Source organism: Drosophila mojavensis, unplaced genomic scaffold (genome assembly GCF_018153725.1).
Source record: "Drosophila mojavensis isolate 15081-1352.22 unplaced genomic scaffold, ASM1815372v1 contig_136, whole genome shotgun sequence".
NCBI classification, from domain to species: Eukaryota; Metazoa; Arthropoda; class Insecta; order Diptera; family Drosophilidae; genus Drosophila; species Drosophila mojavensis.
In genome coordinates, this window is record NW_025318667.1 from 168,732 (window position 1) to 182,639 (window position 13,908).

Below are 13,908 nucleotides of genomic sequence, written 5' to 3' on the forward strand. Positions count from 1 at the left end.
CTATGCTCAAGAAATAATTCAGTATTTTTTTGTTTGGCATTTCATTTCATAGATCCGCTCTCTTCATACAAATGTATAGATGGGCTTAATGAATCATAATTTTATTGACTTTAATATTGCGATCTCTTTCTAAAGATCTAGCAAACAAGCAAGTAGCTGTTCTTTGTACCATGACGCGTTATCAGATGTTGCACCGAAGTGTCAAAGAGAATCTATCGCGGATAATTTAAAGCATTTGAATTTCACCAATTAAAACATCCTTAAGTTATTTTTCATACACTGAAAACTAGAATTAATTAAAATGCCAATTGATACCCGCGAGCTAATGGAAGCCATTGCCATCATAGCCGATGAACGAAATATTCGGGTTGCAGTAAAACAATCAGGAAAAGGAACAGCGATTTGTGCTGCTTGCTGCTTTGCTGGCGGCTTATTAATGGGTCCTGTGGGCCTAGCTGTTGGCGGCGCTGCCGGAGGAATTGCTGCCTATAAATTAACCAGTGGTTAGTTTTTTAGTGTTACATTACTAACTCTTAGTAAAACGTGTGTTCATTTATGTATATATGTTACAGGTACATTTAGGCCGCTGGGGGAAGTTATATTGAACGACTTAACAGACGCACAACGCGAACAGCTGGTGCAACATGTAACAACAGCCGTAGCCGACGTACGACCAACGGATTTAGTAATGTTGCTGCCTTTGATAACACAGAACGCATCTATTCAACAGGCAGTGCTCAATACAATTATGTCCTTTGTTACAAATGAGCTACGGATGCAGATCATTGATTGAACTGTTAAATGCGAGCATGTGATTTTACCTATGTACCATAATTCTATAAATAAAAATGCCCTAGAAATTATATGTATAGTCTTATCAAAAATGCACAAAAACAACAAAGCCGTCGAAATTATCAACAGCAATATTAATGTAACTAGGTGTTTAAATTGTCCCATAAATAATTAATTGCTACAATATAGTACAATATACTGAAGAAGAAAGTAAATACGACGTTTTACTAAAGTACGTAACGTAATTTTTTTTTTATTGATAACAAAATATATGGCCTAAATACTATATGTACATGTGCACCATGTTAATAACTGAGATGTTTCTGCTATTCCCACTCCACGTTGACCTGATCCCAATCGTCAACGAAGGGTTGATCAATGGTATCGATTAGTAGTCCACAATATAGACAATCGGCGGCAAGGATATCTTCAATCTCCGTTTTGAGATCAGCGCGCTTCTTTAGTTGATCAGCTGTGTTATCGGACGATCCGATTGTTTGTGCCATTAACGTTTCCAGCTGTTGCTTGAGTAACGTTAGCCGGCGACTTTGGTCCTTGCTGATCATGGGCATCACCTGCTTCTCCAGGCAGTCACTGTGGAACTTATGTCCACAAATGTACACAAAGAAGGGCTTAACTAACAAAATGAGATCACATATATCGCAGGCGTCCTGCGCTTCCATCCGAATGCTGTGTGCTTTTAGTTTACGCAACTCCTTGCAGACCCGATCTGATTGCTCCTTCGACTCAGCCATTTCTCGCTGCAGCTCCTGTATGCGTTGATTATAGTCCTGCGGGAAAACTCATTTAAACTTAAAAAGCAAATTTAAAAAATGTGAATTAAAACCTCACTTTTAGAGCATCACAAATAGCCTCTTTAAAGTTATCAATCTTCTCAAAGTCCGAGAAAAAGGGTAGCAGATCCTCAATTCGCAGTAAATCGCACTGCTTTAATAAACTTAACGCCTTCTTCACGTCGTTTGTACCCTTTATGTCATGGTATGCTACAAGTTTAAAAATTTTTTATATACTTTCGGTTTCTGTTTAAATAAGCACAATTGGATAAAATCTTTACCAATTCGTAGCCACAATTTGCGTCTTGTCTCTCTGTCCTGGGGCTTGGACGCCGTGTCTTTGGCCAATTTCATATCGAATTCCAGGGCCAGGTCGACTGCAGTTGTCCACATGCAGAGCATGCACTGAAGGAACACACAAGCTACCTTTACATCCAGCTCGGTGCACACTTTCAAAGCAAAGTGAATGTCGTAGTGCACTAAGGACTCATCACGTCCCTGAATCTCTAGATATTTCATCAGCAACTTTTGATCGTATTTCGCGTACAGATGCAGGAGAAAGTTGTGTATAGCTTCGTTTACAGTGTTTAGTGTGTAGACGGCAAACTCAAGATAGCGTATCACCTGCTCACGCTGTTCCTTCGTATCAATTACCACAAGAGTAGGCACTACTTTCTCTATCTCTAATTTGGCACCTTGAGCAATTAAGGCATCTATAGTTTGCTTTGGCAGCCGTTCCATAAGCTTGGGTGCATATTTGTAGTATAGCGTAAGATCGCGTTGCTTGCACAACGTTTGCAATGCCATTTCATACTGATCTGCATTCAACTGTTGCCCGATCACCTCGTCATAGTCGTCTATAGAGATAGCAAACTGTGCCAAATTATGTGGATCGGCATGCTCGTTAATCAATTGACGGACTGCTGTGCGATGATTTCTTGTAATAGTCAAAACCGTTGGTTCACGCATAAACTCATCGTACTCGCTTTGCCATTCATTCCGCCAAGGGGCGTCCTTGCCGGGTAAATTGATTTGTGTAAGATATAGATCAATTAACCAGATAATCAAAGCCTTTACAGCATCAGTTTGGTTAGCATCCGCACTTGCGGTCAGCTTGTTGAGTCGCTTCTTAACGTAGTTAACTATCGGTCGTTTATCGGGCAGAACCATAAATTTAAGGCATACCGTTTCGAATGCCTCGTCGGTTTCAGCATAGTAATTGGCTGCCACTTCGTAAGAGCCCTCTTTGAATGCAGCTTCGGCCCGCTGCTCCAATACTAATTTCAGATTTTCAGGCACTTCGGCTGCATATGCCGTTGCCAACTCATATTGGCCGCGATTTAAATATATGCGCCATATGTTTCGCTCTTCATGGACTATACGAAGCGTGAACACAATTTTGTCCGTGTAAACATAAATGGCACCGGTCACGGCATCCCGCTCCATATTCAAGAGTTTGCCAACTCTGGGCTCATCAAATGTCTCATGATAGACCATCTCCTGGTTAAGCAAGCATATGGCTTTTATGTAGTCTGAGTAGAGGAGAACGGCATGGTACTCCGTCAAAACAAAAGACTTGGGGACATTTATACGTCGCTCATCATAAGACATATGTTTGCTCTTCTCAAAGTCGAGATTTATCAATGTATCACCTAGTAGCGCGTTGCTTCCGTTTGCATCTATTGAAAGCTATAATCAGAAAGAATTTGTTTTAATTTCAGTTTAGAGGTGTGCACCACATACCTCTCCAACGCGAAGACCTGAGCCGCAAAGCCACGCCCATTGTTTTGGATATTTACTTTTGGGTGGAGCGAAGAATCGTAGCACTGAGTAACCCAAATCAGTTTTGTGCTTCTCACAGTGCGGCTCCCGTTCGCCATTTACATAGCTTGCAAATATAGGCTGTAGGCAACGCTCCTCCTGCTTGAGCGTTTCCTGGAATGTGTAAATACAGTCGGGTGTTGTGACAACGACTATCCAACGATTGCTATTGGGCATTCGTAGCACCACCAACCCATTAATTGGATATTTGCTTAGACCCAATCCTAGGTCATAAAGCTGTTTACGTTGTGTATCGCTAGCTGGCCCCAGCTCCATCTCAAAGATGAGGCCACGACTTGTGCCTAGGAGTATGAAGCCCGTTGTTGATTCATTGCCGTGATACATATTAAAAGCCACTGCTGTGATTTCGTGGTCTTTCAACTTCTCGATTCGGCGCACTTTTAATTGTTGTGCTTTGGTTGTCTCGGTGCTGTGTATGTACAAAAAGTCGGATGATACACCCGGGGATTTGGGCACCAATGAAATAATTAGATGATGGCCAGTACTATCCAGAAACATATTTGTTATTTTATATCCAGTTACATATTTCTCCAATCCAGCCTCTGTAATCAATTGCACATTACAATCTACATACATGCATACGTACACATATAAAAAAAAAAAAAAAAAAAGTTTGCTCACGGCCTGGTGGTATTGCACGTGGAAGAAAAAAACGTAGCAAAGTTAGTCGTCCCTCTGCAGACAGCATACAGAACAGCCAATTCTTCGAAACGGTTAAGTTTGTCAAGCTTCCAGGACAGTTACTCGGTATATTGAGCGTCATCTTTCGTTTACTGAAAATTTCTTCGTCTTCTGACTCAAAGGGATTTCCTCCGGCGGTGGCAACGTACGTATTTGTGCTCGCCGATGCATTGTTTTCGACACGGGGCAAAAATTTTGGCTGCGATGTCTTCGCCTGTGCCATTTTGAACGGTATTTGTCTTTACTGTCGATGGGTTTATTTGTAATATTTTTCAACTTCAATTACTTGTTATATTTCATCAAACGCCCAAAAATGTGTGACCAGTAGAAATTCACTAAAAAATACCAAAATATACATTTCAAAATATACAAGTTCCATGACGTAAACATACTAAATTTAATGAAATTTTAAAAAATTAAATACAACTTTTGCTTAATATTATACGAATCTGATCTAATTATTATTTACTATGTAGATAATTTGCAAATGAACCTTTTCGTTTTTGACCATTTCCCCAAAAAACACCCATTTTTCATCAGCCAGATGCGCTTATTGATTATCTGAGCGTGCTTTTGCCCTAAAACCGCCTCCAATTCAAATCGACGTCGCCTTTTCCGGCGAAAGGCCAAATTGTTGGTTAAGACGAACTGCAAGACAGTATGTTATTATTAACTTATAAATTTAGGCTAGGATGTCAGCACTTACGGTTAAATTATGCTTCATCTGCAGTTTACGCATAACTGTATGTAGTTCCATCAAAAGTTCCGTGCGTGCGAGTATGTTGTCCAAGCTTCGAATTGCAAACGATATTGAGTCAACAATAATCAGTTTGATCTGCAAGTAAAACCACTTTTTAAGCAAGCTTCTTTACATTGCAACTATTTCATAGCGTACATTGGGTTCCCTTGCCAAATACTTGTAGCAATTCAATAAGCCAGCTACCAGATGGGCTGCAGTGTGGCAATCAACATAAAACACATTTCTTAGCATCTCAGTTGCTGTGGGTAGTAATCCAGACGTTTGTCTAACGCTTGGGCGTGTTACAAGCTCTTCAGCCAATTCTGGGTAGATTCCGAAAAATATATGTTACTCGGCTATAAATACATATATATAATACTTACGTACCTTTCAGCCTAATAGGATCAAAATCCTTTCGAGTATCAAAATATATAGCTTTGGCCTCCGATCCATACTCATATTGGGGTAATTGAATATTTAGGCAGAGCCTCATGCTACAAATACCCTTGCTTAGTGAATTTTGAAAGCAATAAGTATCAAGAGACTTGCCATAATTGTGTTTTCCCGGAACCTGCTCTGCCTACCAGTTCATATACTTTTCCTTGCTGAAGACCACCGTTTAAATATTGATCGAGCCCACTTATGTCAGTAGCAATGTTTGCAGACTTGGCGTACTTAAGACACTTAGCACTCTTTAACTCCATTGCGATTGCATTGATTCGTGCTGATACTTTTAAATACCTTGGGCTGCTATCGAGACTTTGATCGTGTATCGATATATAGTCAGCTGTAGCTATCAGTCCACTGTTAAGTTCATCTTGTAATAAATATTGAGTGATAATAGGTCATGCAGAGCAGCCTGTTAAGTTAACAGTGTGACGTCAGGATTGGAGAAATTGATTTTTGTATGAAAATAAACACCTTTGACATTGCTATCTATCTAACAAAAAGGAAGCGTGTGGTCAATCGAACAATATAAGGACTATACTAATTCTTACTAATAATTGCTAATAGAACTGTTAATCAAAATTAAATGATAAGTATTAATCATATGGATACTATATAGTTTTAAAATCATATGAATACTATTAGTTTAGAATAGAAAATACCATTAATTCATATGTTTTTCATAGTCTTTGTTGTATCATAAGCTCATTCGAAAATGGTTGGTAGAAGGAAAAAAACAATATTTATATTTTTGAAATTTTTAGAACTTTTATTTATAATTTGTGGCTTTCTGTATACATGTAATTGTAGTATGCTATAACTATATACATATATATATATATATATATATATATATATATATATATATATATATATATATATATATATATATATATATATATATATATATATATATATATATATATGTGTGTGTGTGTGTGTGTGTGTGTGTGTGTGTGTGTGTGTGTGTGTATGTGTGAGAAAGTATATGTATGTATGTATATTGAATTTTATGCTTTTGTTGCTCATGTAGATATAATTGTTTTATAATTCATAAATGATTAGTATACGTCAACATACATGGTTCCTTGTGTTTCTTTGTATCTTCATACGTATGTACTATGTATGCAAGACAGATGTATATAGATGTAACATGTGTGTACATATAAATATATGTGTGCTCATTCATGTACATATAACTTCGATTTCAACTTCGGCCCTCTTTACTTTCGTTTCTATGCTATACAAATGCATTCATGTACGCGTGCATGTGTATTTATATATGAATCTAAGCATACACATTAAAATTGTTCTCTTGTCTTTGTGAGTGCAATTGATTTGCTAATTGTTGTTGTGTGTGTTCTACATTTTCTTATTCTTCTTATATAGCATTTATATAAATTCGGACTTTTTAAGTGTTCGAAGATATAGCTCAATTATCCTAGTAAAATCTAAAAAAAAATAATAATATACATATATATATATATATATATATATATATATATATATGTTCATGTATTCATATGTATGTATTCATACACATATATCAATATATATATATTTGTATTTGTTTTTTAGAAAAAACGCTAAAAATGGAGGTGTTACAAAAAAAAAAAAAATAAATTAAAATATTTATGTCGCAGTTTTCTTATTGAAAAATGCGTTTAGATACTCGCTTACGCAGTGAAGTCCGATTGCAGACTTGGAACTCGGAGCATATAAGTAGTCTCATCCTAAGCTATGTGGAAGTCGTGCTATAGTTTTACAGCTCATTGATTAACGACTATAGATCTACAGTCAATTGCTTTATCAGCTGGATCATAGTCAGCTCAACTGGGCAGTTGCAGCTGGGAGCGAGATTGTGCCGTCAGTAACGCCCGGCAGCTAGATGCCACTTATATAACTTGAGAAATGCAACTGTATAATAAAAACATTTAACTTAGCAAACATACTCAGATGTAAGTTTGTATAAGTTTTTAAAATTTAATTTTGTTTTTCTCTCGTATCTAGATATTTAAACCAAAAGAAGTTTGTGTTAGATTTGATTTAGAGTTGAATTGTGGCTTTTGTGCTATACAATTTGTTTTTTTTTTTTTTTTTTTTTTTTTAAATCTTTAAATCGTTAAATTTTGTAGGTAATCACAGATTTTTTTTTAAATACCGAAAAGTTAAGTTGAAATCAATGAACAGCATAGTTTCAAATTTATTTGGCTTTTTTTTTATTTATTTATAATTTTGACTAATAATTTTCAATTATCTAAATGTTTGTCTCATATCTGCTGTGTGATACATTAACTCATTTTACATTTTGCTTCCAAGTATTTCCTTGTTTCATAATTTGATATGCGTTGCATTTTCAACAATTATTTAAGTAAGTGTGTGTGTAATATGCATGTTTCAAATAAAATGCAAACACAATGGTTCGCCTCGCAGTCTCCCCAGCGACTTCGTTATTCTGGCAAATGCTTGCGAGTTTGATTTCTGTTTCTGTTCAAGAGAGGGCTGGATAGTTGTTGCTGGCGTGTGTGTGTGTGCGTGTGTGTATGCATACATCCATTAGGTAAGTAGTTACACCTGTCGACCCAAGTGGTGTGTAGGGGTATAAATGTTGTAATTACATTATACAATTAAGTTTTAAGCTATTAATTACATCAATTTGGGGAATATTATTTATGACTTTCTCATACTCGTCCGAAGAATGTTAACCGAGTATATGGTTATATACAATATTCGTTAGATTTGATATTTTTAAGTGTTGGGAGTGTGGATCTGCTATGCTCTGCTCCTGCTACCATTTCGTAAGTTTGGACAGAGTTTGTCTTTCCTTGTATATTAGAGTTCCCCTGAGTTAGTATAGTCTATTTGTAGTTCCTGATCAAATATAATATATTGTATGTGAGTTTTACTTTGCCACATCTATGTATTAGCTTATTGAGCGGTCAACCGAAAGAGGTGAACAGAAGACACAAAAGATACAAATATCTTGAAATGTTCATTGAACATGTTTCTCTTTCGCTTATTCAGAAAAAGAAAATATGATAAAAATTAAAATTTGGAAAAAAAATCATTTATTTATAAGCGATTTATTCAAGTATATATTTTTGAATACAAATATGTAAATAGAAAAAATTTACAAAAAATAATACAAAAGTTTGCACTCTTTGCGTTCACAGTTACAGACAAGTTGAGAGGCCTAAACAACAATTTTGCATAGTAAATAATTTAATAAAATTAGTTAAATAAACTAAATATCCAAAACAATGAATTTTTTGTACAAAGAAAACAAAAATGTTCACTTTTTAACGTCACACAAAGATTTTGTTGTAAATCACAGTTTGTTTTTCTTCTTTTTTCATTTCATTTGCATTATTTTTCGTATTTGTGCTTTTTTTTTCTTTTTTGATTTTGTATTAAGTTTTAAAATGCTTAGGAGTAAAAAATGTGGCTTTAAAATTTTAATTTTAATTTTAAAATAAGTAAGGGATAGGAAAGGAAAGCTTACAAACAGCTGAAAAAAATAGGGGTGGCCGAGACAGAGAAAGTGGGATAACGCTTATATGTATATTAAATATATCTGAATATGTTTATTCCTGAGTAGAGCTAAAAGTAATTTTGTTAGATTCAATAAATTATTTATAAGCTATGTAAAAAAAAATAGAGCCGCTCGAATTAGAGGTAGCATATGGTTCAACTCTTTGCCTGCAGACAGGCAGACTAACTGACAGATCGATAGACAGAGGGAGCGTTTCTAAGGCTATACACATCCATGAACTCTGATTGACTGTGGTGAATTGGACTCTGACAGCTTCCATGGTAAGGATGCGTCCCCGCTGAAAGACCCACTTCCACTGCCTACTTGACATCTTCACTCTGCTTCTGGGAGCTTATTGCTAAACCGAATGATCTTTCACATCTGCTTTACTTACATACATCAAAATATGTCGCATACATTTGCAAATTGTTTTTTGTTTTTTTTTTTTTTTTTTTTAAGAACTTTGTTCCTTAATGTATGTTTAAATCCTTACATTATTTTTAAAAAAAATTTTATTTGTGTGAGAAATTCCTGAGACAGTTTTTTTTTTTTTTTTTTTTTTTTGGATATGTGTGCAAATAACAATGTTGACAATTTTTTGTACAGTTTTTTCGTATTATTATTATTTTTTTACTCTTTTCTATGTGCTGTGTCTTATACTTAGCATTTGTTTTTGCTTTCTGTCCATTTTCATTTCGAGTGTTTCAAAATATTTAAATATATAAAGGTAACTCAATTGTTTTGATTTGCATTTCAATTGTTGCCTTTTTGCTGTTGTTTACTCTAGATTTACTTTCTTTACTTTGCTTTCATTTTTTGTATTTCTTAATTTTGGGTTCCCTTTTCTTCTTCTTTTATTTATTAAAATTTCTGAATATTTGTACTTCACTGGTAGAAAATCACTGAGTTAGTTAGCGGTTTGTTGTTGTGCAAAAATTGTCTGCGGCTTGTATAAATAAACATACAGATGTGTATGTATGTATTGTATATATAGTACACACATATATATATATATGCATATGTGTATGTTTGCGAATGCATAAATGCCAATTTGCTTTGTATGTAAATACATATCGTATGCTTTTTGTTTTTAATATGTTTTCGTTTACAATTCTGTTATTTTATTCGTCTTAAATATATTTTATTTATTTATATATATATTTGTATATATATGTTAATATATATTTATAAAAAAAAATGCTTAACTCTAGATACTTGATATATAATCCCTGATAACGTTTTACTTTGTTTTTGTTTATATAACTTTTCTCTCTACTTTTATTCCTGTGTTAGGTATGTATCCAAATGTATAGATTTATATATATGTAGATATATATATTTTCCTTTCTTTCTTTTGGAATATGACTTTTTAGAGAATTTTTGTTTGATTTTAAACTAAAATTAAAGCTAAAAAATATATAAGAAAACAACAAGAAAATTGCTAACGCAAATGTTTTGGGCAGTCTGGAGCTCTCAGCAATTCGCTCTCTGCTTTGACCCTCTCTTTCTTGATTTCGATGAGATTATTGCGTATACGCCCTGATATGTGCCAATGTGTGTATCTACTTCTATACGCATTTACCAAATTCTGCCCAAAGACTAATTGATTTGCTTAGCTCTTAGCTTGGTATAGTCCTTCGCTCTCTTTCCTTTTGTTGTTGTTGTTGTTGTTGTTTGTTTGTTTGTTGTTTTGTTATCTGAATAAATCTTAATCTAAGCAAAATGTGTTTGTTGTTTAAAGTAAATTAAATTTAGTCCAGCTTATTTACACAAATATTAGATGCGCACGTTGTAAATGATTATTGATTATTATTTCCTTTTGTTTGCTTTGAGGTATTGCACATGAAGCAACGTTGCCTGTCTCCACGTTGCTTCAACTACTAAGTAGTTGGAGAGCATAATTTTAAGATACAAAACCAATTGATAACATTAAATTAATTTCTAAATAAGATACAATTAAGAATATATATATATATATATATAATATTATATATATATAAAAAAAAAAAAAAAACATTGATGTCTCTCTAATAACTAAATGTGAGCACGAACAATGGCCTGTGTTGAGGAGCCTATGGCTCACTGTCACAAATATATATAAAATTGTGAAAGAAGTGGGGGTGTGTGGGGGAGGGCGAAGTATTTGTAGCTGGTATCTGGACACTAATTCTCTAAAAAATTGCATTCCAACGTAGATCCTATTGTATGCCCGGTGGGGGCTGGCCCAACTCGCTCTTGAAGTCGAAGAGGCTGCTGCGCGAGTGGGTAAGCGAGTGATGGTGATGGTGGTGCGGATGGGCATGATGACCACCAACTAGGCCGTGCTTTATGGCGGACGTCTTCAGCAGCCGCTTCAGCATGCCGCTCGAGCCACGGTGCTGCAGGCTCTTATGCGTTGTCAGCGAGTTCTTAGTGCGATATCGTCTGTGGCAGAACTCGCACACGTAAAGCGTGTCGGACTGCTCGTGCTTGTCTTGAAAGTGCCGCTTCAGCGAGTAGTAGCAGGAGAACGTGCGTCGACAGTAGGGGCACTCTTGCGGCTCGTTGATCCCACCACTGGTTGGCGGCGGCATGCGCAGCGGCAAAGGTGGCACTGGGACAACACCAACGCCAACTCCCACGCCTACGCCCCCATTACCCGACTGGGGCGAAGTTGATGTGTTGTTCAGGTTAGCACTGGCATTGGCATTGGATGGACTCATATTGTTGCCATGACTGTTGCTGTTCACATTCGCATTCGAGGGCGAGCAAAGGTTGCTGCCATTGCCGCTGCCGCTGCCGCTGCCACTTCCCGGAAGCGGCGGCGACGTCTTCAGATGGTACACGGCAGCAGCTAAGCTGCCGTTCAGCGAGTAGGTCGGCGAAGTCAACGCGTTGGACGGCGACGGCGGCGATGAGGTAGAACTGGTTGGAGAATTGGCCGCGGATCGTTTGATATTGAGTGTTCCTTCATGTGGAGAGAAATGGACATAGATAGAAGATATAGAAAGATATATATATTAATCAAGGCGAGTCAAAGAGTAATTCATATAACTTCATTTATGTATCGAATTTTACTTTTTATAGGTATTTTGCGATTATTGAGAAAATGAAACTAAAAGTGCAAAGTTAAAAGGTGGAAATACAAGTTTTTTTTTAATATATGTGTGTTTTCAGAAATAGGGAAATGTTCAGATATGTATATATAATATATTATTTATCTCCTAGATTTATACATGTATACATATACATATATATATAAATATATATATATATATATTTAAAGATAGCAGGATAAGCGTTATATAGATTACTAGTGAATTTCTTTTTTTTATTATGTATAGAATCGATATGCTTTACAGATTCAAGAACCGAAAATCGAGGTGTCCTCGTATTTTTGCAAATAAGAAATTTCAGATTTTTTTTTTTACAACGGAATAGATAACAGTAGGATATATATATAGTTTATCTATACATTAAATTTTGGCCAATACGTAATTGTTTTTGGGTATTACTGGGTATTTTATAGATACATAACTAACATTGACTACATCACTTTGCCTATACGATGAAAATCAGGCCAAGTTGTTGAGAGTTGTATTGAATGCATGCATGTTTACGGAAACACGAAGTGTTGTTAATAAGTAAGCTGACTTTTCACATCTGGCAAGCTGTACAATGAAACTAAGAGCTAGATACAAATGATAGATACATTACAGGTGCATACAGGTAAGAGAACGTGCAGATCAATTAACATTTTACAGTTTATAATTTAAAAACAGGCCAAAAATCAAAATAAAAGAAAGCAATACAAAAGCAAATGTAAATGCATATGTATGTATGCACATATGTGTATATATGTATGTATGTATTTGCAAGGTTAAACCACGGCAGTGCACATGCTTAGACATTAAGTAGGTAGCAAAGTCTTTCTTAAGCAAAAGCAAAAAGCAAGTTATCAAAGGAAAAGCAATGAAAATAACTTTTTCAATTTATATTTTTTATGTGTCGTCGAACTTAAGGCGGAAATAATTGGTATTAAAGGAAATGGAACTAATAACTAAACTGAACGCAACAATCAGCTGCTGTATGAGACTGTATATATGACCGAGGTGTGCTCAAAAATTATTTTAAATATAATCATTATTAACTCAATATAAAAAAATGCTTGTAATATACATCTGAAATTTTTGAGCGCACCTCGCTTAGCTGAGGAAATGCTGAAGCAACTCCTTGTTGCCTAACTCAATATTCAAATTTTATATATTGCTGGTGTAGTAGAAGAAGTAGTAGTAGTAATAGTAGTAGAGAGACAGATAGAGAGAGATATAGAGACTAGGAAGTGTTTATCAGAGTTCGTATATTTGTATATATATTTCATATAATGACGCAAACTTACCAAAAAGAAAAATGAAGTATACAAGCACTTAAGTAGGTAATGTTAAGTTATATAACTTGTTGCTTTCGCCTCTTGTTATATTTATTTGTTCATTGGTTATGAAGCATATTTTGTACAGTTGATTCAAAGCGTGGAGCATTTGGCAAGGGCAGAGTGAGACAGAAGAAATATGAATAGTGACAGAGAGAGACAGAAAGGGTTTAGAAAAAGCGATCAACGTGTAAAGAGAGCTGTCGTAGCTGAATGGGGAACAATTGCGAGTAGAGTCCTTGGGGGAGTAGAAGCAACGCGCCGAGACAAAAAAGTGATTAAGAAAAGGAAGAAAGCGGGAGACGAGCGAGTAGAAGGGCGACTCAGCGAGTACTTACACAGCCTAGAGTGTGAACCGTTCATTACAGGACATGAATTAGATATAGAGAGCGGAGGAAATGGGTCTTAAAGGTACAGACAAATTCGAGCTAGAAGACTGAGAGTATGGTACGTATGTATGTATATCTATGCAGGTGGTAGGTTAGCTTTACAGATGTGTTAGTGTAAATGAAATCAATATACATATATACATATACTCTTAGAGAAGTAAAGCAAAGAGTTTCTGAAGATCTTTTCGCAAGACTCTCGATATTTGTGCTCTCTAATAATTACATAAGCTTATATAAATATATTTATTTTTGTAGAGACAGAGAAAAGACAGAGGTGAGAGCGA

At 35.5% G+C, this 13,908-nt stretch overlaps 4 protein-coding genes across 5 annotated transcripts in view; 1 reads left to right on the forward strand and 3 right to left on the reverse strand.

The window, feature by feature from the left end:
* Nucleotides 1–72: 72 nt before the first annotated feature.
* On the forward strand, nucleotides 73–863 carry LOC6585747 (protein C19orf12 homolog). The gene is made up of 2 exons (XM_002011337.4): nucleotides 73–503; nucleotides 573–863. The coding sequence occupies exons 1-2, from the start codon at nucleotides 302–304 to the stop codon at nucleotides 791–793; spliced, it is 423 nt and encodes a 140-aa protein (XP_002011373.1). The 5' UTR covers nucleotides 73–301; the 3' UTR covers nucleotides 794–863.
* Nucleotides 864–1,013: 150 nt separating this feature from the next.
* On the reverse strand, nucleotides 1,014–4,427 carry LOC6585746 (vacuolar protein sorting-associated protein 18 homolog). The gene is made up of 5 exons (XM_002011336.4): nucleotides 4,050–4,427; nucleotides 3,330–3,970; nucleotides 1,868–3,275; nucleotides 1,645–1,796; nucleotides 1,014–1,583 (listed from the first exon to the last, which is right to left on the reverse strand). Exons 1-5 carry the CDS (start codon nucleotides 4,330–4,332, stop codon nucleotides 1,119–1,121), a joined length of 2,949 nt encoding a protein of 982 aa, XP_002011372.1. The 5' UTR covers nucleotides 4,333–4,427; the 3' UTR covers nucleotides 1,014–1,118.
* LOC6585745 (DNA repair protein RAD51 homolog 3) lies at nucleotides 4,356–5,703 on the reverse strand. The gene is made up of 6 exons (XM_002011335.4): nucleotides 5,398–5,703; nucleotides 5,236–5,342; nucleotides 5,005–5,171; nucleotides 4,816–4,944; nucleotides 4,603–4,757; nucleotides 4,356–4,444 (listed from the first exon to the last, which is right to left on the reverse strand). Exons 1-6 carry the CDS (start codon nucleotides 5,550–5,552, stop codon nucleotides 4,399–4,401), a joined length of 759 nt encoding a protein of 252 aa, XP_002011371.4. The 5' UTR covers nucleotides 5,553–5,703; the 3' UTR covers nucleotides 4,356–4,398.
* A 3,547-nt stretch (nucleotides 5,704–9,250) lies between these two features.
* The window catches only part of LOC6585742 (broad-complex core protein isoforms 1/2/3/4/5), a 58,549-nt gene continuing 53,891 nt past the window's right edge, over nucleotides 9,251–13,908 (reverse strand). For both annotated transcript variants that reach the window (XM_044011653.1, XM_044011651.1), the window contains exon 8: nucleotides 9,251–11,774. In XM_044011653.1, the coding sequence (XP_043867588.1) occupies nucleotides 11,026–11,774 (749 nt within the window). In that variant the 3' untranslated portion in view covers nucleotides 9,251–11,025. The remainder of the gene's footprint in view (nucleotides 11,775–13,908) is intronic.